This window comes from Bos indicus x Bos taurus, unplaced genomic scaffold, assembly GCF_003369695.1.
Source record: "Bos indicus x Bos taurus breed Angus x Brahman F1 hybrid unplaced genomic scaffold, Bos_hybrid_MaternalHap_v2.0 tig00000643_arrow_arrow_obj, whole genome shotgun sequence".
NCBI lineage: Eukaryota > Metazoa > Chordata > Mammalia > Artiodactyla > Bovidae > Bos > Bos indicus x Bos taurus.
In genome coordinates, this window is record NW_020867255.1 from 4,715 (window position 1) to 30,891 (window position 26,177).

The 26,177-nt window shown below is 42.2% G+C and overlaps 1 protein-coding gene across 3 annotated transcripts; it reads right to left on the reverse strand.

Moving 5' to 3' along the window:
* Positions 1–2,209: 2,209 nt before the first annotated feature.
* On the reverse strand, positions 2,210–25,798 carry LOC113888658 (E3 ubiquitin-protein ligase TTC3-like). Of its 3 annotated transcripts, XM_027535695.1 has the most exons (11): positions 25,630–25,797; positions 23,224–23,292; positions 22,418–22,514; positions 20,643–20,743; positions 18,007–18,097; positions 13,866–13,967; positions 11,640–11,977; positions 9,585–9,711; positions 9,279–9,413; positions 5,800–5,892; positions 2,210–3,693 (listed from the first exon to the last, which is right to left on the reverse strand). In XM_027535695.1, the coding sequence occupies exons 1-11, from the start codon at positions 25,656–25,658 to the stop codon at positions 3,619–3,621; spliced, it is 1,257 nt and encodes a 418-aa protein (XP_027391496.1). In that variant the 5' UTR covers positions 25,659–25,797; the 3' UTR covers positions 2,210–3,618. The 3 variants fall into 3 exon arrangements, with proteins under 3 accessions (XP_027391496.1, XP_027391499.1, XP_027391497.1); XM_027535698.1 differs by lacking the exon at positions 9,279–9,413 and having other exon boundaries at positions 25,630–25,798; XM_027535696.1 differs by lacking the exon at positions 5,800–5,892 and having other exon boundaries at positions 25,630–25,798.
* Between the last annotated feature and the right edge of the window lie 379 nt (positions 25,799–26,177).

Below are 26,177 nucleotides of genomic sequence, written 5' to 3' on the forward strand. Positions count from 1 at the left end.
CCCAAACTGAACAGAAAAGCTACCTCAAAACTGCTCCTCCAGGTAATGGGACAGCCACAGGTGAGATCATCCTTCACTATGGAATCATGATGTAGCCAAAGTCAACTTAGGGAGATCTCAGGAACAAAGCTGTTATTTTTCAAAATGACTTTGAGGTGATTGGATTTCTTCTCCTTTTTTCTACTTGACTACGTTCCACAATCCAGGCTTCCTAATCTAATGAAAAGCAACCCTGAACATGCTGAAGCTCCAATACTCTGGCCACCTAATGCAAAGAGCCGACTCATTGGAAAAGACTCTGATGCTCGGAAAGATTGAGGGCAGGAGGAGAAGGGGACGACAGAGGATGAGATGGTTGGATGGCATCACTGACTCAATGGACATGAGTCTGAGTAAACTCCGGGAGATAGTGACAGACCGGGAAGCCTGGTGTGCTGCATGCAGTCCATGGGGTTGCAGAGACAGACAAGACTTAGCAACTGAACAACAAAATCTAATGAAACTTTTCTTATGCAAGACCACCAAGCTCTCTCCTTGTCCAACTTCCAGACCCTGACCAGAGTAATAGTTACTGGATCCCCTTTGTCATAGGTTCATGTGCTAGGTACTGTGCTAACTGCTTTACAGGGATTTTATTATTCATCTGTATACCTCCCTTGATGCTTCTTTAAAGTCCTCCTCGGCACCAAGTTACAGTCTGAATTTGTTTACTGTCTGTAACTGCAGGACGAGTTCCGTGGAGTCCGTGTCCCTCCTTCACTGCTGTATCAGGATGCTGTGCCCAGGGCCTAGCACACAGCAGGTGCTCAGTACACAGCTGTTCTCACTGGCGTCCAGGTGGGCCCACCTTCTCAGCAAAGCACTGAAGGTATGTGGCTACACGAAGGTGGGCGTGCCCTCTAAGCAGATCACGTCGGGGTGAAGAGGAAAAGGGGGTTAGCTACGGTGATGCATTCTTTTTAAAATTATTCTTTGAATAAGGCTTGATGATTAACCTTTATTAATTAAGTTTGATTAAAGTCAAAACGCCTGAAAAGCAGTTCCTGTTTCTTTCAAGAAGGGTTATGTTGGAGATGTTTTTGGTCTTCATTTTGACAAGGCTTCCCGTCTTTACTTTTACTTTACACAGTCTTTACTTTACAAGGACTTTACTGTCTTTGCTTTTTATCAGCTGCATCAGCAAGTACTTCACATGACGATGAAAGGGATTTCCACCTCTGCTATTACCTCTCTTACCTGTTTTCTTTACTCCGTTTCTCCGGAGCGTGTCATCTGATGGAAGCTGCCTAAAAGTATTTCACTGCTTCTGCCTTGTGTTGTGGTCGCCTGGCCCACCTGCTTCTAGTCTTTGAAATCACCTTAAAAATGTAGTAATGTATAACAAGAACCATCACAATATTTTAATTATCCTCCAATTAAAATTTTTAAAAGGTGGTAACGTTTTACAATGCTAGGGTAACATTTCAATTTTGTATTGGATTATGCCCTATGTATAGCATGAACTTTTCAGCAGGGAAAATAATCCAAGCTCTTAAGAATAGTTACTGCTCAAAGTTACACACTATTCTGAATTAAACGCTATCGGACTAAAGACAGAGACTGGTAACACTGGCTCTCCTGGATCATCTCTTGGTGCTTGGCAGACTAGAAGGTCCTCTATCAGGGAGCCCTTTCTCACCAGCCTCAGTAGCCCTGTATCCACAAGGACCAAAAGGTCCCTAAAAGCTGGTCCAACCTAAATCATCCCCGGGAATATCTGGTCCCTGCCACAGGGTCCAGGACAGGACCCTGTATCAAGGTCATTTTGGTGTGAACCAGAAGTCTGCTAACCCTAACCCTCCGCAAGCGCCTCACAGAGATCAACAGTGAGAAATGCAATCTGATTAACTTCGACACTCTCATACGTATTCGCCTGAAAAACCTCTCATCCTAGCCTAGAACAGTAAACTCTATCATCTCTGTCTAGTCTTTCCATTCACAGATTTCAACAGCCAATCTTGTGAACTTGAGTTTAGCAACCTCTACTTAATTAAGCAAAAGGATACTTTGATCCAGTTTTGAAAATGTCCTTGAACTCTTGGTTAGACTCCTCAGACGTACAGTGGCTCTTCTGTCCAAACGAATCACCTTTTAAATTGGTAGCATAATATATGTCTTGAATTTTCAAGCAGAATGCTTTAAATTAGATAAAGAATGGATAACACAGCTATTATTTTAGAACGCTCTTTATTTCGACACAGGACACGTGGAAGGCATGTTCACAAGTTAACAGTTTGAGGTTATGCACGAACACATCCTCTCACTCTCCAGCTGTTCTCCTTTCCCGCTGCGCCTGTATACCTTCGTATCTGCAAGTCCTCAGTTATTCTGAACATGCAGACAATGTTTTCGGGACCTGCTTCAAAATATGGAATGAGCGTCTATGCACTAAGACGTCAAAACCGAGGGAGAAGCAAAGCAGACGGAGGCGACTGCGTCAGCGCGTGAACCTGCGGCTCTGAGCTTCTGAGGGAAACAGAGAACGCGTGGGAAAACACTTTTTGATCCTTCTGGTTTGAGAGAGATGGAAGGCGCCCGTAATTCACGGTTCTATGTCTACTGCTGTCTGTAAGTCACTGAAGAGAAGCAGTTTGTCTAACGCAGCTGCGGTTTTGTTCTCAGGCTACAGTACACGAGTGCATGCATTACTCTACACAATGTCAAACACGAATGACTGGAACAGCAACATCTCAGGACTGTCTAATTATACAAGTGTCTCTTTTTGGTGGTGGGGTAAGGAAAGGGAATGATGGTGACTGTTTCCCTCAGCTGCCGCTGTGTGCCAGACAGATACCCAAACGCCTGTTGTCTAACTCAGAGAGGCAGACAAAGGTCACTAACGAGAACAGTAAGGTATTCAAAACAGTCTGCTCCAGACCCGGGGGTGGGATGATGATGAGGGAGCCTCGACTTCAGGGGTTAAGAAGTCTTGGCTGATGTTAGCAAGGGTTTTGTAACTGATTTTCAAAAATCATTGTGTCTTTGAAAGATGGAAAACAAGCACTTACAAATCTACTGGGGAGAAAAAATAATGAAACGAAAAATCACATGAATAGGAGACTTGAATCTTCTGGTCTGAAATCAGCCAATATTAACATTACAACCTATTAAAAGGTAGTCTGCTTAAGCTCATTTTTTAAAACACAGAATCTCTGAGGAAAAATGTAGGCATAAGTTCAGGAATACCGATCTCAAAAACCTTTTCCCGGGGGCACTTTAGCAGGCCAAGGATGCTGATAATCGAGTTCTGCTTTGAGGCACTCACTGTCTTTTCCTTCCATCTCAGAGCGCGCCTCTGCAGCAGCCCCAACAACAGAAGGAAGCGGTTACACGTGATTTTATCAGCCACCACTTGGCGATTACTGTATATCTAGTCAGGAGTTGGGAAATTACTTACTCTCAGCTGTATTAAAGAGTTCCATTTATTAGCACTGCAACACAGAGTGCAAAGAAGCTTCAGGTGTCTGCTTTTGATACCAAAGGGAGTACACTGCTAGTCTTCCAACTCAACAAGCAGCATATCTCCAGCGTGAACTGTAGCTGCCGAGAATAGCAGGCGGGCCTCCTCCAGCAGGGCAGCTACTCCTCTGACAGGAGGTCGTGACCCAGGCAGGCTGGGCAGGTGCGCTGGCTCTTCAGCCACTGCTTGAAGCACTGAAATGAGAGAAGACAATCAGCTGGCCCTTTAGGAGCCTGGGGACCTCAGCTCTCCTGTGCCATTTGCCTCAGCAGACACGGAGACTCCACCCTGAGAGAGTGACTCTCTTAGGCAGGTTAAGGAGTCTGGGGCCCTTGAGGAGGAGAAAGGAAGAGTGTTTTTTGTTTGTTTACATTCCTTCATCTTATAAGATGTTTTTTAAGCCCAGAGCTGATGATTACACAACAAAACAAGTCATCTTGCTTAGGGGATGTTTTTCCTTAAAAGTGAGAATGAAAGTTGCTGTCGTGTCCAACTCTTTGTGACCCCATGGTCTATACAATCCATGGAATTCTCCAGGCCATACTACTGGAGTGGGTAGCCTTTCCCATCTCCAGGGGATCTTCCCAATCCAGGGATCGAACCCAGGTCTCCTGAACTGCAGGAGGATTCTTTACCAGCTGAGCCACCAGGGAAGCCCAGGAATACTGGAGTGGGTAGCCTATCCCTTCTCCAGGGGATCTTCCCGACCCAGGAATCAAACTACAGTCTCCTGCATTGCAGGTGGATTCTTTACCAACTGAGCTATCAGGGAAGCCCTTTGTTTTTCCTTAAACTCTGCACTAATGATTATGTAACAACACTGTATCTTGTTTGAAGACGTGTTTCTTGTTAAGAACAAGAACCTTCTGATTAAACTTGTTATCTTAAGAGTTATGAAGAGGTAAGACCTCTCTATTGTTAGTAACCAACTGAAAAAGTATACAAGGCCTTGCTAAGACAAATGGGGAGGGCACTCTACCCCCTTCTGAGGTCTATGTCAGAAGCTTTCTGTGTCCCTTTTTCACTGTAATAAAACTCTGCTACACAAAACCTCTGAGTGATCAAACCTCATCTCTGGCCTGGAAACCAAATTCTCTCCTTCAGAGGCCATGAATGTGACCCTGTTCACTGTAAGCTATCACCCGTGACGTCCAGGGGGATCTTGAGCCACTCAACACCCAGCGACACCGGAGCCTGCTCAGGGCAGGGGTCTGGACCAAGCCCCAGGAACAAGGAATTGCACCTCAGGATGTGACCGTGAAGCCTTGGGGCCTGACTGTGCCTCCCCTTCCTGCTCCGCTCCAGTCCAGTCTGTGCTTCAGCTGCCCTGACTGCTGGAGGCCGGCACTTTCCGGGCCCTTGGACTCCCCTTGTCTTCCTGGTCTTGTTCCTTGTCCCTCCCCAGTCTGCACACACACAGTGGCTGGCCTGCTGCCACTACGGAGCTAAGTGTGGTAAGCTCAGAGCCCAGGCAGGACCCCCGCCCAGGAAGAAGACAGGCACATGAGAGAATGTAGTTGGCCTGGACTCCGGCGGCATGAGTGGTAAAGAACCCGCCTGCCAATGCAGGAAACTCAAGAGACGCGGGTTTGATCCCTGGGTCGAGAAGATCCCGTGGAGCAGGGCATGGCAACCCCCTCCAGTATTCTTGCCTGGAGAATTCCATAGACAGAGGAGCCTGGTGGGCTACAGCACACAGGGTCACAAGGAGTCAGACATGACTGAGTGCACGCAGGCACACACAGAGTGTGCGCCCCTTCTCTCAGGGATTCATACACTCACAGGGCAGAGACGGGACGGGCTCTAATCCAGCAGCTGGGGAGCAGGACGAGTGCTCACAGCACCCAAAACCCCAGAACAGCTAACGCCCATCCCGGAGGGGCCCAAGCCAGAATCCCCCAGGCAATGCAGCCCGTCAGGTTTCCTTTCTCTTCTCTCAAGTGTTAAACTTACTTCACACACTGCACTAAACCGACAAGCTATTTCACCATCTATCTGTTTGACAGTGCGTGTAAGAGCTTGTAAGGAAATCACGCTCTTTGAATTTTAGTGACTGAAAGAGCCGAGTGTGCTCCCCACCAGACACGGAGAGGACCATGCAGAGCGCGCCAGAGGCCCGGCGTCCACCCCCCTCCCCACAGCACAGTCTACGGGAGGGAGACAACGGCCACACACATGAGCACACTTGGAATTTGCTTGGAAAATGCAAGGGCTGAAGTCTAGGGGAAAAAGTCCCTTTCTCTTTTCTAAACACTCCAGTCAGGATGCGCAGCGTGCAAACAGCCACAGGGAACTCTCACCCCCTTGTGAAGCCTGTGCCCACACTGCAGCTCACGCACGTGTTTGGACTTGAATACTTCTCGGCACATTTCACAGGAATTTGCGCAGGACACCTGTGGAAACAGATGTATCCCAGTAATAAAGGACTCTTCCCACAATTGGCTTTCCAAAACTTTTGCAGCACAGGGTGCAAATTATTCTCAATTACAGTTAAGCAGACTGAGGGAACAACTTATTTTTTGAATAATATTTCTTAGGAAAAAACAAAGTTTTCATTTTCTCAAATAAAAATCATGATTTATACAGTTAACTCACTCACAGTTAAAATACTACAAATACCTATTTATCCCATTCCATACCTGAAGTATGGTACTAGCTGCATATTACAAATTAACTATTCATCTAATTATCTAACAGCTGGAGACAGTAATAAATTATGACACCTCTACACTATGGATTATCGTGAGGCTGATTAAAATCCTGATGGAATTCTGTAATCCTTGGTACAGAAGGTGAAAGTGAAGTCGCTCAGTCGTGTCCAACTCTTTGCGACCCCATGAACTGGCCAGGATCCTCCGTCCATGGGATTTTCCAGGCAAAAATACTGGAGTGGGTTGTCATGCCCTCCTCCAAGGGATCTTCCTGACCCAGGGCTCAAACCTGGGTCTCCAGCATTGTAGGCAGGTGCTTTATCATCTGAGCCACCAGGTATAGAAAGCTGGTCCCAAAAGCTCTCTGAATAATAGTTGGCTAACAAAACATATGAGTATATAATTTAAGTTTTTAAACAGAGAGAGAATGTCTGTATATAGAGATGCCTAGAAAAGAATCTGGAAAGATATAAAATGTTAATGATGGTGACTGGCTACTTTGGGTTGACAGATTTAACTTTTTCTTTGCTATTTTTCTAAAGTTTCTATCAACGTGGATTACTTGCATAAATCAAATCAAAACAAACTGATGGCTCATTCAGCAATATCCCTGTCAGGGGACATAGGTGAGTGGGAGGGCTCCTGGCCCCAACACTCAGTCTGAGGATACAGATAGCATTCTCGTGTGGAAGCGGAGCCGGTGCCACCCTAGGACTCCAGGCACCACGACCTCCCTGCAGACCCCAGCACCCGCCCTATGCCGCGGCCTTCTCCTCGACTCTCACTCCCTCCTCTTAACTCTGAGCACCCTGAAGGCAGGAAATGGCTTTGCTTCCGTGTGTTCTTATCAGCCAGCGAGGAACCTGGCCCCAAAGGGAGGCTCCAGGAACTGTCAGAAAGTGAGTGAATGCAGCCCCGGCAGTGGGTGATGGCCAGGGAGTAGGGTCGGGGCAGCGCCTGAAGGCTGTGAATCCCTGAACTGCTGAACAGGGTTTTCTGTCCCTCTCAGGGCACTGCAGCCACCACCAGGCACCAGACAGTGATGGGACAGATGCGATCTCACTCCCCTCCCCTCCCCTCTGTGGCCCCTAGGGAAGGGTCTGGGAAAACTGGAGGCAAGAGCCCTGGGGGAAATGGCAGGTCAAGGCCTCTGCAAGGTGGCCTTGACCTGCCACTTTCCAATGTAGGAGGCCTGTGCTCAATCCCTGGGTTGGGAAGATCCCCTGGGGGAGGGCATGGCAACCCACTCCAGTATTCTTGCCTGGAGACTCTCCTATGGACAGAGGGGCCTGGGGAGCTACAATCCATGGGGCTGCAGAGAGTCGGACACAACTGAGTGACTAACCACAGCACAGCACAAAGTTTAGAAAAAAAGACAGCTATTACTTCCCAACATGATAATTCAGCACAATGTATTTCTAAGTGAAAAAGTAAAAAGAAAACAAATGCATGTACATGGTTTTGACTATATTCACATATACACAAATAAAAAAAAAAGAGTTCAGAAAAAATGCATACCAATATGATAATAATACTGGTTACCCTTAGAGGGTGGGTTTTGGGTTCTTTATATGTTCTTTTTATTTGGACCTTCTATTAAGAACCACATTACTTCTGTGGTTTTGTGGTTAAAAATACAAAACATTGTTACTTTAAAAAAAAAAAAAAACAACCTATGATTAGCAAATTAAGTCCTGGTTTCAATACATATTTTTCTTATAAGTCAGCTTTCACGTCTTTATTACCATGAACCGTGAAGCAGAAAGTAATCTCACCTTGAAAGGTGATTATGGTCTATCTTGGTGTGGCCAATAAGTGTGCGAGTGTACATGTGCACACACACACACACACACACACACACACACACAAATCAGTGAGAATGCTGAGAAGCTGGTCTGGTTGTTGGACCACAGAGCACATAACCAGCTGGAACACCCCTGAGAGGGAGTGTTCCTGCTGGCAGGAATGCTCTGCACGGTATAAGCTTTCTCAGTGGTGGCGGCGGTGGGGGGATACCCTGTGGCACCCAAGTGTATGTGACGAGGAAAATCTCTGAGGGCTGGTGGAAAGTGAAAATGTATGGGAGGGACAAAAACAGGTTCACAGAAGGAGGCACAGCCCAGGTCGGGTCAGCGAACCAGCGCTCTCCGTGCAGTCCTGCCGACCCCACTCTGCCTACAGCTCTTCTCATTGTACTTTCACCTGAAGTTGGACAGAAGGGGAAGATGTGATCCACGCCAGAATCCTCCTGGGGCCCACGGCTGGGAGCCACCCAGGGGCCCGCCTCCCTACCACCCACATGTTCAGTGCCTACTGCATGGTCCCCAGTGTGTGAGGTCCGTGTGGGCGAGGACAGGGGATTACACGCCGCACACACAAATCAAAGGAAGGAACGCCGGCCAGAAGCATGAGTCATCAGTGCCTTGGTTTCCTCATTCATAAAGACAGTTATAATACCTTATCAACTGAGATCATAGATATAATGGTATTTTATAGAAAGTTCTATGTAACTAACATTCTCATTGTCTAAAAGGACAATAAACAATTTAAATGAGTATATCAAATAAGAGCAACCTCAGCCCATTTCAGCATGCCCCCAACCCCCGTCCCCAGGCACGTGATGGGGAGAAGAGGGAAGCAGCCAGTCTGTTCCGGGAACAGCACGTGGCCCTGCTAACCCCACCATAGGACTTCATCAGACAACAACCACAACAAGCAGATATGATCCCAGCTCACAGTGCGGTTAGCGATGAAACCAAGTTCGTGTGATTCCAAAGCCTATGGTCGCCTAGAAGAAAACCGGCCAAAAATGAATTCTGCCAACTATTCACACTTGACGTGAGGAACGGATCTGACCGTCTACAGGCCCCATGTCCATGGTGTGACCACTGCACCTCTTGTCCCCACATGCAGGGGCCCTGAAGTCCCTACAACAGTGGGGAGAACCTCGCTAGTCACTGGCTCCTCTAACCGAACACTCAAGTCACCTAAACGTGGCTTCTAACGGAAGCTCAAAGAAAGTCCATCGAGAAAAGAAAAACATGAGGCTACATCATGGACTAACAGCTGTTTTCTTTCCGCTCTTCACAGAACAGAGGGAACGCCACGGTCATGCACACAGCACTTACAGGGACGTCCTCGGTCCTCGGCCCCCTGGTTTCGGGCGATGCTCCGACAGGCATGGAGGGCGGGTCCTGGGCGGCCCTGGGCACAGCAACAGCAGAGCTGGGTGCAGACAGCCTCCAGCCCTTTCCTGGACTTGGCTGCGGCCAGAATGTACAGCAGGGAAGCAAGTTCAGTCACTCAAAACATGCACACTGTCTACTGCATTGCTCCCCATCTTTTGTTGGAAGCATTTTATCCCACAATTCTCACATTTTATAAATAAATAGGAAGAAAGTGGAGTATATAATGAATTTAAATGAAACACTGACCTTTTTCTTTCTTTCTTCATCAAGGACGTGTTCTGTCACTCTTTGCACAATTTCGTCAATACTCAATCCAGACAGAGAGGTCTTGTTTTTGTTTCTAACTTTTTTAATAAAACCAGCAAGCTCCGTGCTGAAAGGGAAAGTGGGGAAGTCAAGACAAAGTCAAAGTTTTCTACTGTGAAGAAATATTATGTCCAGTATCAACCCAGCAGCTGAAAAGAAATGAAATCAAATACACAAATAATTCATTTGTAAACAACAGTAACTGTATGTAAAAGCAGCTAAATCACTCTTCCAAAAAAAAAGCATTATGAAAATTTCAACATTATTCCTAAAATATTTGTTTTAATAGATTTTCAAAGTAATAGTGTACCTGACAGATCCACTTCAGATCTCCTTCCCTACTTAGAAACCTGACTTCTTAAGAGCCTGGACATACTGTAGCTTTAAGCAAAATCACTGAATGATCACACACCACTGGATCTGACTTGAAATCAATAAAATCTCTAAGAACAAACTATGTTTTTACTTCCTCCCTTTAAAAATCTAACTGACAAAGTTTTCAAAGTTTTCCTGTATTTTTCATAGGTAGCAGTAGATGTGATTATATCATTAATCAACAGCAACTTGGTATCTACAGCACTAATACCTCATATGCTTTAACTTGCAGAAAAGCAAGTTAACATAAGCAACATATGTTTATTCTGCCAAATTTAGACAGGACGGCAAACAATTTTATTCGTAAGGTACTTCTGGTAATTACAACTTGACTATTTTACTAACTTGCGTGGTAATTGCTCTTGAGAGAACTTAAAATGCTTCTCAAACTTAGGCTAAATATGTCTACGTGCAGACAAGATACGCTTACTTCCAAGTGGCCAGGGCTCCACTGACAAATGCAAAACATTAATTCTGGCCAATCATAATTAACCACTGTGTTTCAGAAGTTCATCCCAGAGACTATGACTAATACTGTGTCAAAGACAGAAGTAACACGGGAGGTGTGGAGGATCATTCCTGGATGTGGACTCCTCTCTTCTGTGATGTATCCCTGAGACATTCCCTCCACTTCACCTCCCTCTGGCCTGAGACAAGGAGTCCCTCTGCCCCCTCGTACCCATCTGGAGAGTGAGGTCAGAGGTCGATGCAGGAGCACTACTGAAGTGCCCAACTGATGACTCTGGCTGCCTTAGTTAAAAGCAGCTCTCCCCATCTGCAGCAACATGGATGGACCTCGAGGCTGTCCTACTGAGTGACGTCAGTCAGAGAAAGACAAACATCGTAGGACATTGCTTACAGGCAGAAACTAAAAAAACGGTACAAATGAACTTACAAAACAGAAAGAGTCACAGATGTGAAACTTATGGTTACCTTGGGGGAAGGGGGGATGGATAAACTGGGACATTAGGATTGACATATACACGCTACTATACATAAAGCAGATAATTAATAAGGACCTACTACGCAGCACAGGGAGCTCTACTCAATACTTTGAAATGACCCACATGGAAAAGAATCTATAGGAGTGGATACATGTGTGTGTCTAACTGATTCACGTTGTTTATTTACAGCAGATACTAACACACATTGTAAAGCAGCTCTCCCTACCTCTCCCTCTACAACATGCTCACACACCTTACTCACTGGCAAACTGTATCCAGTCTCTTCACCTCACACCTCTAACAAATCAGAGGGGCTGTTCAACAAAGTGTAAGTGGCTGCTGCCTTCTTTGATATATGTGAGTTTTTTTCCCCCCAAAATATAAAACTAATGTTTGAAGTTCATTTACTGATTCCATAATTAGTGCTGGAGCATGTTACTGAGTTCATCCAAATCTTAGCAAACTGCCATGGGTTCTGATGAATGTGGATTAATCTGTTTGAAAATGCTCACTTTTATGTTTACGAAAGGAAGACAAATGCAATGCTTGTCCTTCTGAGTAAAATAATTGCACGGTCCTTTCTACTTCAGCTCCTAATTGGCCAAACTGTTATCTGATCAGGAAACATCAGTTCAATAAAGCATTTAGCAGTGCTGCTGACATTTTAGATTCGTACCTGCTGTAACACGGGAACACCACCAACAGGTGCTCAATAATGCTATTGAACGGCTTCTTTGGAGACTGGCTTGAATGAGTGGCACGCTCTGGAGCAGCAGGTAACTTCTGATCAGCCACTGGGCCTGGTTCTGGCCCAGCTGCCTGGCCAGCACCCTCATGCTCTGGCAGCTGGGGGGCTTTCTGACTGCAGGAGGGCAACTCCACTGGGCTGTCAGCTGCAGAGCCCAGACTTGACTCCTCGGGAGCTGCTGTCTGGTCTCCGGTCCCATGACTTGTAGAAGTGGAGGGACCTTGACCATCCTGGCCTGAAGACTCAGGAAGTAATTTAGGATGAATCTGGGAGGAATACACCACAAAAGCTGATCACTAAGAGTTAGATCCATGAACAAAGACTAATGATTAAGCGCAACTATAATGAATCCTGCTTGCTGAAGTGCACAGAACTTGAACTATAACAAATTAAATGTTGTTGTCCTTAAAAGTCACTGGTAACTGTCTCTCTCAAAACAAGCTGTTCAGGGCTCCACACTGCCAGGCCCTGCTGGGCTCTCCCAGAAGCTCTGCGGTCCACATCGAAGGGCTGAGGCCCCTCATGTTGTCAGAGCTCCAGTCTGCACCCCAGGCTACCCTCTCTCACGCCTCCATGACTGCGTGCTTGTTGCGAATAATACCCCCTTTTTAAATGATTCCAGTCTAGAATACCTTCCCGAGATCCAAACCTCCTAACAGGCAGCTTCCCTTGGGTGATTCCAAGGGCACTCAAGCTCTGTGTCTGCAAACGCAGCCTCCGGGCAGGCTTCCTCACCTGCTCTTCCTCTGGTGCCACCTGACACAGACCAGATCTGGCGTCCACTCCCTGACACACTCACGCTGAGCCCTGACCGCAAAGACAGCGCCTCTTTCAGCTGACCACCTGAACACTGGACGGCTCTCCTCCCTCCAGCCCCGCTGCCCCTCTCACCGGGCCCAGCAGGGACAGCTAGCTGCACCCGATCCGCTGCACATCCCTTGCGCGGGCCCCTGTCCCACCAGGTCTCCACACTGCAGTCAGGCTGACGTCATTTCCTAACTGGAAACCTACACTGGCTGCTCAGTGACCTGAGGGGAAGTCCACACTGCAGAGCACACCTTATAGAATAAGGCTCCCTTTGTTCTGGCCTGTGGGTACGGTATCACAATCTTTTCCCTACAGTCCCCTTTGTCTTAGTGAACTTCTTTCACAGCTGTGAAAGGTGTTCTTTTTCTAGCCTCCAAATGTGCTATTTCCTCCATCTGAACATTTTGACCCTGAAACTTCACACCACACAGCCCTCCTCACGCGCGCGCACACACACACACTCTCTCCTTCCTTCTGCCTGGTGAACTATTCCAGATCTCTGGCTCACTGAGACCTCCAGCAAGGGAGCTTCTGCCAAGGCCTAAGCCTCAGGGTTAAATTAGTTTCCCCTAACTTCTGCTGCCATGGCATTCTATGTTCTTGGAGCACTTTGCTTATAATTATGGGCTTGAAGTCACTCCCAAACCCATGTGCATTCTGAGGGCACAGACCGCATCTAATCCTGATCACCACTAAATATCCGACGAATGAACAGCAGAGACGTGACACACACAGTAAACCGTTTTTAGGGGTTCTTATCATTCAAGCCCCTGGCACACTGAGAGTTCCCAAGGTTTTCAATTTTAAAATTCTTCTGAGTCATTTATAAAATCACGTAAGCTAGAATTAAAAATTAACAGTAAAATATTCTACTGAGAGCTCATGCTTTTCCCCCTCTGTATGTGTTGTAAGAACTTGAAAACACTGGTGCTCAATAGAATATTTTACTCAGTTCAAGGTGGCTAACCTTTTTAATGTTTTAAATCTTTTTTTATTTCTATTTTTGCAGATGAATCCACAGTAAATTTGAATATTAAGAGTGCATAGTACTGAGAAGAAAAACACTTTCAAGATCAGCTTCTGACTGCAGCTCCAGAGCCTACTACCTTAGTTGAGGCTGAACGCATAGACGGAAGGGTCATGGGGTGAGGGGTGAACGAGAGCCACTCTGATGAAGGCTTCACCTAGCACCTGATGAAAACAGTGAGGTAATTATTCACCGAGCTCACGCCCACTCCCAAACCAGTAACAACAAACTACTTTTAGCCAGTTATTAAAGAAATTGTGCCTCACTCCTTTTTGGTTCTGTTTCCTTAAAAAAGAAAAAAAGAGATGTAACAGACTCACCGTGTTACAGGTAGGAAATGAAAGCTCAGAAATCTGCACTTTAGGAAGTTCACTGAGCTGAGAACCATTTTTAATTGCCTGAATTTGTTCTTCAAACTGAGACTGTAGGTAGAAAGGAAAGTGTTAAGTTTTTCTAACAAATTCTAAGGAAAACCACAACTGTCCATTAATACTGTTTTCCCCCTTACTATACATATATAACAAATGTTCAATCATTTCCCAAGAAATATAACTAGGATGCAAGGTTACTTCTTGAAAGGAAGAAGTTCCTAATTGATATCTATAGGACATTTCATCCCAAAACAATGAATTTCACCTTTTTCTCAAGCGCACATGGAACCTTCTCCAGGACAGATCACATCCTGGGCCATAAAGCTAGCCTTGGTAAATTCAAAAAAATAGAAATCATTCCAAGCATCTTTTCTGACCACAACGCAGTAAGATTAGATCTCAATTACAGGAGAAAAACTATTAAAAATTCCAACATATGGAGGATGAACAACACCCTGCTGAATAACCAACAAATCACAGAAGAAATCAAAAAAGAAATCAAAATTTGCATAGAAACGAATGAAAATGAAAACACAACAATCCAAAACCTGTGGGACACAGTAAAAGCAGTCCTAAGGGGAAAGTTCATAGCAATACAGGCACACCTCAAGAAACAAGAAAAAAGTCAAATAAATAACCTAACTCTACACCTAAAGCAACTAGAAAAGGAAGAAATGAAGAACCCCAGGGTTAGTAGAAGGAAAGAAATCTTAAAAATTAGAGCAGAAATAAATGCAAAAGAAACAAAAGAGACCATAGCAAAAATCAACAAAGCCAAAAGCTGGTTCTTTGAAAGGATAAATAAAATTGATAAACCATTAGCCAGACTCATCAAGAAACAAAGGGAGAAAAATCAAATCAATAAAATTAGAAACGAAAATGGAGAGATCACAACAGACAACACAGAAATACAAAGGATCATAAGAGACTATTATCAACAATTATATGCCAATAAAATGGAAACGAGGAAGAAATGGACAAATTCTTAGAAAAGTACAACTTTCCAAAACTCGACCAGGAAGAAATAGAAAACCTTAACAGACCCATCACAAGCACGGAAATTGAAACTGTAATCAAAAATCTTCCAGCAAACAAAAGCCCAGGTCCAGACGGCTTCACAGCTGAATTCTACCAAAAATTTAGAGAAGAGCTAACACCTATCCTGCTCAAACTCCTCCAGAAAATTGCAGAGGAAGGTAAACTTCCGAACTCATTCTATGAGGCCACCATCACCCTAATACCAAAACCTGACAAAGATCCCACAAAAAAAGAAAACTACAGGCCAATATCACTGATGAACATAGATGCAAAAATCCTAAACAAAATTCTAGCAATCAGAATCCAACAACATATTAAAAAGATCATACACCATGACCAAGTGGGCTTTATCCCAGGGATGCAAGGATTCTTCAATATCCGCAAATCAATCAATGTAATACACCACATTAACAAATTGAAAAACAAAAACCATATGATTATCTCAATAGATGCAGAGAAAGCCTTTGACAAAATTCAACACCCATTTATGATAAAAACTCTCCAGAAAGCAGGAACAGAAGGAACATACCTCAACATAATAAAAGCTATATATGACAAACCCACAGCAAACATTATCCTCAATGGTGAAAAATTGAAAGCATTTCCTCTAAAGTCAGGAACAAGACAAGGGTGCCCACTTTCACCATTACTATTCAACATAGTTTTGGAAGTTTTGGCCACAGCAATCAGAGCAGAAAAAGAAATAAAAGGAATCCAAATTGGAAAAGAAGAAGTAAAACTCTCACTATTTGCAGATGACATGATCCTCTACATAGAAAACCCTAAAGACTCCACCAGAAAATTACTAGAATTAATCAATGATTATAGTAAAGTTGCAGGATATAAAATCAACACACAGAAATCCCTTGCATTCCTATACACTAATAATGAGAAAACAGAAAGAGAAATTAAGGAAACAATTCCATTCACCATTGCAACGAAAAGAATAAAATACTTAGGAATGTATCTACCTAAAGAAACTAAAGACCTATATATAGAAAACTATAAAACACTGGTGAAAGAAATCAGAGAGGACACTAATAGATGGAGAAATATACCATGTTCATGGATTGGAAGAATCAATACAGTGAAAATGAGTATACTACCCAAAGTAATTTATAGATTCAATGCAATCCCTATCAAGCTACCAACAGTATTCTTCACAGAGCTAGAACAAATAATTTCACAATTTGTATGGAAATACAAAAAACCTCGAATAGCCAAAGCAATCTTGAGAAAGAAGAATGGAACTGGAGGAATCAACCTACCTGACTTCAGGCTCTACTACAAAGCCACAGTTATCAAGACAGTATGGTACTGGCACAAAGACAGAAATATAGATCAATGGAACAAAATAGAAAGCCCAGAGATAAATCCACGCACATATGGACACCTTATCTTTGACAAAGGAGGCAAGAATATACAATGGATTAAAGACAATCTCTTTAACAAGTGGTGCTGGGAAATCTGGTCAACCACTTGTAAAAGAATGAAACTAGAACACTTTCTAACACCATATACAAAAATAAACTCAAAATGGATTAAAGATCTCAACGTAAGACCAGAAACTATAAAACTCCTAGAGGAGAACATAGGCAAAACACTCTCTGACATACATCACAGCAGGATCCTCCCAGAATATTGGAAATAAAAGCAAAAATAAACAAATGGGACCTAATTAAACTTAAAAGCTTCTGCACATCAAAGGAAACTATTAGCAAAGTGAAAAGACAGCCTTCAGAATGGGAGAAAATAATAGCAAATGAAGCAACCGACAAACAACTAATCTCAAAAATATACAAGCAACTCCTACAGCTCAACTCCAGAAAAATAAATGACCCAATCAAAAAATGGGCCAAAGATCTAAATAGACATTTCTCCAAAGAAGACATACAGATGGCTAACAAACACATGAAAAGATGCTCAACATCACTCATTATCAGAGAAATGCAAATCAAAACCACTATGAGGTACCATTTCACACCAGTCAGAATGGCTGCGATCCAAAAGTCTACATGCAATAAATGCTGGAGAGGGTGTGGAGAAAAGGGAACCCTCTTACACTGTTGGTGGGAATGCAAACTAGTACAGCCACTATGGAGAACAGTGTGGAGAATCCTTAAAAAACTGGAAATAGAACTGCCTTATGATCCAGCAATCCCACTGCTGGGCATACACACTGAGGAAACCAGAAGGGAAAGAGACACGTGTACCCCAATGTTCATCGCAGCACTGTTTATAATAGCCAGGACATGGAAGCAACCTAGATGTCCATCAGCAGATGAATGGATAAGAAAGCTGTGGTACATATACACAATGGAGTATTACTCAGCCATTAAAAAGAATACATTTGAATCAGTTCTAATGAGGTGGATGAAACTGGAGCCTATTATACAGAGTGAAGTAAGCCAGAAGGACAAACACCAATACAGTATACTAACGCATATATATGGAATTTAGAAAGATGGTAACGATAACCCTCTATACGAGACAGCAAAAGAGACACTGATGTATAGAACAGGCTTATGGACTCTGTGGGAGAGGGAGAGGGTGGCAAGATTTGGGAGAATGGCATTGAAACATGTGAAATGTCATGTATGAAACGAGATGCCAGTCCAGGTTCAATGCACAATGCTGGATGCTTGGACTGGTGCACTGGGACGACCCAGAGGGATGATATGGGGAGGGAGGAGGGAGGAGGGTTCAGGATGGATTTTCTTTTAAAAATTTAGAAAAAAATAATTAATTAAAAAAAAAAAAAAAGAAAGGAAGAAGTTCAAAATAACTGCAACTGTTAATTCTAACTAATTAACTCTAATATTACTCTATTAATTAGAATGCTCTAAGCCTTATTAAACATAACTTTGCTATCTTATCAAGGGCTGAGCTTAAATAGTTAAGAAGATAATGTTTCTTTCATGAAAAATTCTTAATTACAACAAAAAAAGTCTTTAACAGCCCAAAAAAGAAAGTTTCAGTATGACACTACCTCTTTTAGAGTTATAACCATCAGACAGATTTTGACAGAATGATAAAATACCATATAACTTACCTTTGCTTTCTCAATTTCTTCTCTAACATCAGAAAGAAACGATTCCCATGAATGTATGTCTGAGTCCATGTCAGAATACGCTGCCGAATCACTGAGAGAAGAGAAAAACATAAAACTGCTGATGTTCACTTGAAGACTTAAAAACTGAAAGCACTAAAGTACAAATGAAAATAAACATTTAAAGATAATGAGAGAAATATGATCATGCACACATAGCAAAAAAGATGATTTTTAAAGAACTGTGTATCTTACAAAGTCACTACACTTTAGGAAATACTATCAACTGATCTAACCCAAAGCCCAAAACTGGTGGACAGAGAGCATATATTCTCCTGAATTTTACCTTCTCTCCTCAAATTTGAAGATTAGACAATTCTTCAGTTGATATCTTCCTATTTAACATCAAAGGCTATCTTAGCATCGAAAACAAACCAAAAGTTGGCAGCCTGGATATATTCCAATAAAACCTTCATCCCTACTTCATTGTAAAACAAAGGGTGGGGTCTAACAGGCTACATTAAACTTCTCACCACCTCATGAATCTGGTTTACTGAAAGTGACAGACAAGTTTTCTACTCCAATTGAGAAGATCACCACCACCAATCCGTGGTTATGTCTGTTCTCATACATCTTAAAGAAGAACCAGAACACTGCTTTCATGGCTTTCCTCTTTTGCCACCCTTTGGTGGAATGAGCAGAGTTAGCACAGACCCCCTAAGAAAGACCATCTGTATACCATGAGGCTTACTAAGGAGTCAATGCTATTAGATAAAGTGAGGCCTGAGATCTCTGTTTCCCAGATGCGCAACAATCCAGACCCCTTGGCGTGCTGCACAGTGGCTACTGAACACCACACGATCTCACCTCAGCTGTATTAGTCCTGTAATCTGAATCAGCATACCAGTTTACCTTTAATCAGAAAGGTTTTCTGATGTGAAAAAAACTTAATCTTGAAAAAAGAAGAAAGAAAAAGAACTGTACATTAAAATTGCTTTTCCATGACCTGTACAATCTCTGGTTCAACACTGAGGGTTTGAAATTTAAATCAAAAAACACTAGGAATTAAAAAGTTAAAACCTGTGTGTGGAATATGATAAAAGAATCAGATGAAAAGTAATGTGCAAAAATCCATATAGAAAAGTGCTAAATCTAGACTGAAGGAGACTCTCTGGATTCTCATGGTAAACCTTATTCCAAAAAGAAAGCAAAATAAACAAAAACAGGTATAGATCATGGAGGGTTGAAAAATGAAAGAAAAGTGAAAGAAAGAGAAGTCACTCAGTCGTGTCCAATTCTGCGACCCCATGGACTGGAGCCTACAAGGCTCCTCTGTTCATGGGATTTTCCAGGCAAGAATACTGGAGTGGGTTGCCATTTCCTTCTCCAGGAGATCTTCCCGACCCAGGGATTGAACCCGGGTCTCCTGCGTTGTAGGCAGACGTTTTACAGTCTGAGCCACCAGGGAAGTTGAAAAACATGACCATATGTAAATATCTTTAAAAGCAACATTCCCACACTCTACTGGTTCGACTGTTAAGTAACTATTCTTATGGAAGGCAACTGTTGAAAAGCCTCAAAAATGTGATCTTCATTCCAGGAATTTATTCATTGCATGGAAATGACTAATAATTTAGCTATAAGGATATCTGCCCCAGTGCAGCTTTGAATAGCAAAATGTGCAAACAACCCAGCTCTCCCAATACAGTGCTATTTAATAAATCATGACACGGTCGTACACTGGACTACTATTCAACCTTTTAAAATTAGGTTGGAGAAATGTAATTACTGATATGAAAATGAGTTTCCTATATACTGCTTGGGCTTCCCTTTTAGCTCAGTCAGTAAAGAATATGTCTGCAATGTAGGAGACCTAGGTTCGATTCCTGGGTTGGGAAGATCTCCTGGAGGAGGGCATGGCAACCCACTCCAGTATTCTTGCCTGGAGAATCCCATGGACAGAGGAGCCTAGTAGGTTCCCAGACTATGGGGTCACAAAGTGTCAGATATGACTTAGCAACTAAACCACCACCATATATTACTTAGTGAAAAACTATATATAAATTTTCCTTTTTTTTCCCCCCCAAACCTTAATGGATTTACCCCAAAACTAAATTAACTAGTTACAGCTCAATTCAGAATTAGGATAATTTATAATTTTCTTGATATGTTTTGATTTTCCCATGATTGAACATGCGTTAATTATAATAACTATTAAAAATAAAGCCCCGTGGACTGCAAGGAGATTGAACCAGTCTACCCTAAAGGAAATCAGTCCTGAATATTCACTGGAAGGACTGATGTTGAAGCTGAAACTCCAATACTTTGGCCACCTGATGGGAAGAACTGACTCATTTGAAAAGACCCTGATGCTGGGAAAGATTGAAGGCAGGAGGAGAAGGAGATGACAGAGGATGAGATAGTTGGATGGCATCACCAACTCAATGGACATGAGTCTGAGTAAACTCTGGGAGTTGGTGATGGACAGGGAGGCCTGGCGTGGTGCAGTCCATGCAGTCACAAAGAGTTGGACACGACTGAGCGACTGAACTGAACTGAATGTAATTTTTCCTCCAATCAGCCCTAATCTTTATTTCCTCAATAACAATTGTGGAAAGACACCTGTGACACCACAGTACCTGCTCATTAGCTTCAGATTCTTGAGAAACCTTTCGGCTTGTGACTCCATGGTCTGTAACTTACACACTTCCATGTCCTTCCAGTTTTCAAGCACAGATACCTACCATTAGATGAGAGACTGTAAGCATTTTCAAACAAACTATTTTAAAGCTATGAAAGCATTCTAAACCACTTTCAAGTTTCTCCTTAAATGACATATGATCAGAAGAGTGACCAGAATTTAACTATCATTTCTCTCAAGTGAACCTGAACTAAAACTTTTCGGACTACTCTGGTGGTCCACTGGCCATTGCCGGGGACATAGGTTTGACCTGTGGGTTTTGTGAGGATTCCACATGCCTTGGGGCAACTGGGCCTGTGCACGACAACTGCTGAGCCTGTGTGCTGCAACTACTGAAGCGTGAACTTCCAAAGCCTATGTTCCCCACCAAGAGACACCCCTGCTTGGGGCAACTAGAGAAAGCCCACATGCAGCAAGACTCAGCACAGCCCAAAATTAATTAACTAAAAAATAAACTTTAGAATAACAAAGTGATAGTAAAATTATATTCCTAGAGTGATACTTTCTTAGTTATGAAACTTTCCACAAGGCTTACTGCTCAAGCCATACAGAAGCACGGAGCTAGGTTACCTGAAAGTATACACCTGGTGTGCATAATCTAAGGTGCTGACCACAGTAAGCAGAGAGCCAGGACCCTGCAGAACAGTACCAAGGCTGCACCTATGGAATTTAAAGGCCTGGGAAGCAGACGAATGGGAGGGGAGGAGGGGATGGAGTGGAGTCTGGGACAAGCAGAGGCAAGCTATCACACAGACGGGCACACAGCAGGGTGCTGCTGCACAGCTCAGGGTAAGTTATTACCAGCAAGGGTAAGTTTTGAAAACTTTAGACTCTGGTTCCCCACACAAGCCAACTGGCCATGTGTGTCAAAGTCACTGCAGAAAATGTAGACTGGCGTTGCTTTAATTCAGGTGTCAGTAATCTTGACAGGGCCCACCAGGCAAAACTGCTTGTTAAATGGTGGTAAACGGGAACTGAGTGACTTGGGGACAGAGATGCAGGAAAAGGGTCCACAAAGCAGAAGTAAACACTGGCACTCTTTTTTCCTTCCTTCCTTTAGAAACGCAGCTGCATAGCTGACATTTCTTTTAAAGACCCATGTTTACAGACTGCATGAGTTAAGCTCTTCCTTACGTTTCTAAAATAATCGTAGACACATTTACTAATAAACAACATTTACTTTGCAAATTAGAAAAACAAAGGCAACCATGTTTCAGGAATTCAATAGAATATAGCCAGAGATAATTATTTTTGTCTCAGTAATTTCTCATATAGTATACTGACTTTAGTATATATTCTTCCAGGGGGAGGAAAGAGAGTATATATTCTTAATAAGTATATTATTTCCAAGTTCCTTTTCCAGCACTGGCAAATAGGTTTTTTGGTTGGCTACTTCATGGTACATCACTTGATTAAATATAATGAAGCCATTAAAAGTACAGAGCATTGAAAATGACTGAATTGTGTTGAATAAGGAAAGCTAGTCACAAAACATGGTGTACACTCTATCATAAGATAAGCATAAAGGTAAAAAAATTTAAAGTTATAGGCAAGGAGAGAGTGGTTGTTTCAGGGAGGCAGGATTATGGGTGAAAGGATACCCCTCAGCCTCCACACTTCCCAGCAATGTTGTCCTGCTCATGTGTAATTAAACGCGGAGTAAACAAATGACACCCTGCCGAATCTGTCAGTCACCGAGTACTCCGGACTCACCTCTGCATCCACAGCCCTTTGAAGACTCTCTTCATAATGCTCTTTCCCTTTCTTTATACTCTCTTCTATTTTCATTTTCTCATTTGTAAATGTATTACTGCAAATATTAAAGAAAACAAAAAAAACTAACTGAAAAAAACATAACCAGCGAGCTCACAATCATGCCACAAACCAGATAATAGAACATCTTCCAGAGAAACTTCTTGCCCAACATTTGGCTACTTAATACAAGACTCATATGTGCCCTCTGCAAACGATCAAAGAAAATGAGAAATTAAAAGTAAGTTACTTGGTGGGAATGCTGTGAAATGGGTTCCCCATTTTTATGAAGTTAGGTGAAGTTTAACCTGATCATGTTAATAAACTTTACATACTGGCTTCCAGTATGTACAAACATTATTTGCAGTAGTAAAGATTAAAAGGAAAGCTTTTTATAGGCTCATAACAAACATTCTTTAATAATTCTTTAATTGTAGAACAATGAACTACAATAGTTGAGACTGTTATTTCAAGTAACCTAAGTTTTTAAAATACATTTTTAGTTTCAGGTTAATTCAAAGGAAATGAAGAGTAATGAACAATGCTAAATTCAGGGCTTTTTATACTGACAATGAGAAATAAAAGTAGAAATCATAAAAATAAAGAAATTTATTTAAATATTAATAATAAAACAGAATTTTTTTTAAAGAGAAACATTTAAAAGAAACATATAAGCAAAAATATATTTGGATGTCTAACTATATTTAGACTGTGCCTCTGATATTAAGAATATAATAGATACAAAAATAAATTTAAGCTTAATTTGCCTGATTTCAAGGGACTGATCCAGAAGTAATTCAAGTGCCTTTTCCTTTCCATCATTTTCCTGCGTATACCTGCAAAAGCATAATCACCAAATTTCAATCAATTTTCAAAGATTTTTAAAAGCACAATCTCACACAGTAAATTCTACATCCATGCAAACATTTCTTGATTTCTTTATATTTCATTTCTAGTATCTTCTAAATAGGCAAAGAATTTGGGTCCTTTTCCTTTTGGAAAAATTTCCCTTCTACACCTAGAGGGCAGATCGCCTTTTCTTCACTCTGCGTTGTGTGTCTATAGCACAGACCCCGTCTCAGTTCTGTGTCAGGAGCACCTCCACCCAGGTGGTTGGTTCAACTTAAGACAGAAGAATAAGGTGTTGGGTCATCACCAGTGTAACATAGGTTCTCACTCAAAATGAAAACAGCCTTCTATTTTTTAAGCCAGAAACTGAAGTCCAATTACACACAGACACACACGCGCGAATCTGCCTGCGCACATGCACACAGTAGGATAATTCTTCAAAACAAAGTGTGTAAATCTTTGACTCTTAATAAGCAATGCCCTGTACCAAGAGGGTTCTGTCTCTTTCATGCTCTCTTTTCACACCGTTTTAGTCATCTCTACTGGCTAAAAACCCGTTTCCACAAACTACCAATTTAAATCCCATTTCACCTCTTTCGTAAAACAGTTCCTCTAAGTTTTCAACACTGGGTAGCTTGTCATGGAATTTCTGCCTTCCTTCAACAATTATCTCTGACTTGTATCACTGCACCAACCATAAGCTCCTCGTGACCATTCATTTCTTAATGAATATCAACTGTGATCTAAAGCGTAGAAAAATCAATGAAATAACCTCATATACCTTTGTTGTTCTCTAAAAGAGCCAAAAAGTTTTAAGATCTAAATATAAAAATTTAGCTTTTTTTGGAAAGTACAAAAAGCATGAAGAAGCCGATAGCCTATCTTTAAACTACAAAAGAAAAAGGCAAAGAAATACACTAATAAAGGGAAAAGACAATAAAAAGATTATTCCTCAGCAGAAATGATTTTTATGATACCACAGAAAAAAATTTTATCAACAGTCTCAGTTTCATTTAGTCTAGTTTGACAGTATGTCTGAACTGAACATATGAAAAAATTAAAATATAAATACTCCAGAATTTTTGAGTAACTTAAAAATTAAGACTGTACTTGCTCAAACAGTAAGAGGTAAAAAGCTTTTTAGATTTCCATAAATGTGTTCTTCTAATGAAACTTTGAGCAAAATCAAAATTACATGACATATGCAGTATTTTCCATTTCATCATGCTTTATAAATGACTACTTAAAAACTGTCCAAAGGTTAAAGTTAGCAATACTCACAATGAAATTCACCTGACCACGGGGCATAGCAAGTGGACAAAACATAAATGCCCTGAACAGTGAGTGTGGCCAGTGGAGCCCCCAGAGAACCACGCCTCCCCTTATTAATGCCCTTCAATCTGGACCAGGCCTGCAACTTGCCCAAAACAACAAAATGTGGCAGAAGTGATGTTGATGGTTCCGGGCCTGAAGCTTCAGAGGGCCTGGTAGCTTCTACCTATGCACTCTTGGAAGCTCTTAGCCATCACACAGGAGGTGTGGCTACTGTGCTGGAGATAAAAGTCACATGAAGAAGTCAAGTGGAGAGGAAGAAGCCCTGAAACTGCATAGAGAGAAAGAGGCCAAAATATTTCAGCCAACTCCCAACTAAACGCAGCCACAGGGGGAACCACTGACAAGACCAGTAGAAGGGTGGCCCAGCCAAGACAGCCCAGAATGAAAGATCCGGATCAAATTAAAATTAAGTTAATTTAAGCCAGCAAGCTTCAGGTATTTTGTTCAACAGTAGGTAGCAATTAAGCTGAGGAGTCATACAATTATTTATGGAAACAGGGGTTAGGAATGGATTGCACAGAATCTTAAAACAAACCTAGCCCATCTGACAACTGCCTGAATGTATATTACTGAATCCTTCGTATTATAGGACCAAATTTTACTAATTTAAAGATTCAGGGTGGAAGTAATAAATAAAATGATCACCACAGAATCTTGGTGCTGGACAGAAGCTTAGATCTAGACAAATCCCCTCATTTTACAACAAAGAAAAGGGGTCAAAGATAATGTTCAGAGAAAGAGGTGGTGTTCAGACCGGAAGTAACTTCTTGGACTTGCAGTCCTACTTTTATTTATGTATAAATATGAAAGGTTTAGAAAAAACTGTAAGTGAGATAATTCCCAACAGATGTTCTTTAAAATGAGAACACTGTCTTAAAATTTTCACTTTACTTGATAGTCTGAAACTGAATACCAGAAAGGATAAAATAATCCAAAATATACCCAAATTAAAAATAAATGAAAATCATTTTCTTTCAAGTGTTACTCACATTTTGCTGGCATTTAACACCTTTTTCATTTTCTTCTTCAGTGCCTTTAGTCTTTCTTGGATTTCTTTTTTCTCCTGTTCCCATTTTTTAATTTCCTTGTTCAAATCTTCAAGGAACCAATCTAGTTCTGTCTTTGAGATCTAAAAACATTTTAGAAAGTATCTAAATAAATGGAAAGATTTACTTTTTCTTCTTTTTAAAAAGAGCCCGAGAGACTAGTGTTGGGGTGGTGAACTAGCTTAACCAATGACTACAGTTCCTCGGAACACACACTCAGGAGCTGGCTGTACGTGCTACCCCCGGCCGAGCTTGGGACATGAAGTCACATAATACATAGCCTCAGCCCTCAAGTGAGGACAGGCAGAGACATGGCGGGATTCTCCAAATCAGTGCAATTTGATCTCTGTCTTCAGAGATGGGGCTGTCACATAGAGAATGGATTCCAAGTAATGGGCATGGAGAGACAGAAGGTTAGAAGAGAAAGGCATGTCTGTACGGAATAGTACGAGGTGGATGTTAGGACCTCAGGCGCCTGGGACACCTTGGGA

Bases quoted from the DNA above. Each gene is read 5' to 3' on its own strand.
- LOC113888658 (XM_027535695.1), bottom strand. From the start codon at position 25,658: ATGAAAAAGGTGTTAAATGCCAGCAAAAT. The intron at 9,712-11,639 runs GTACGAATCTAA...TTTCCCTTTCAG, and splicing joins GTGTTCCCGTGTTACAGCAG to CACGGAGCTTGCTGGTTTTA. The intron at 9,414-9,584 runs GTCAGTGTTTCA...TTCTGGCCGCAG, and splicing joins ATGAAGAAAGAAAGAAAAAG to CCAAGTCCAGGAAAGGGCTG.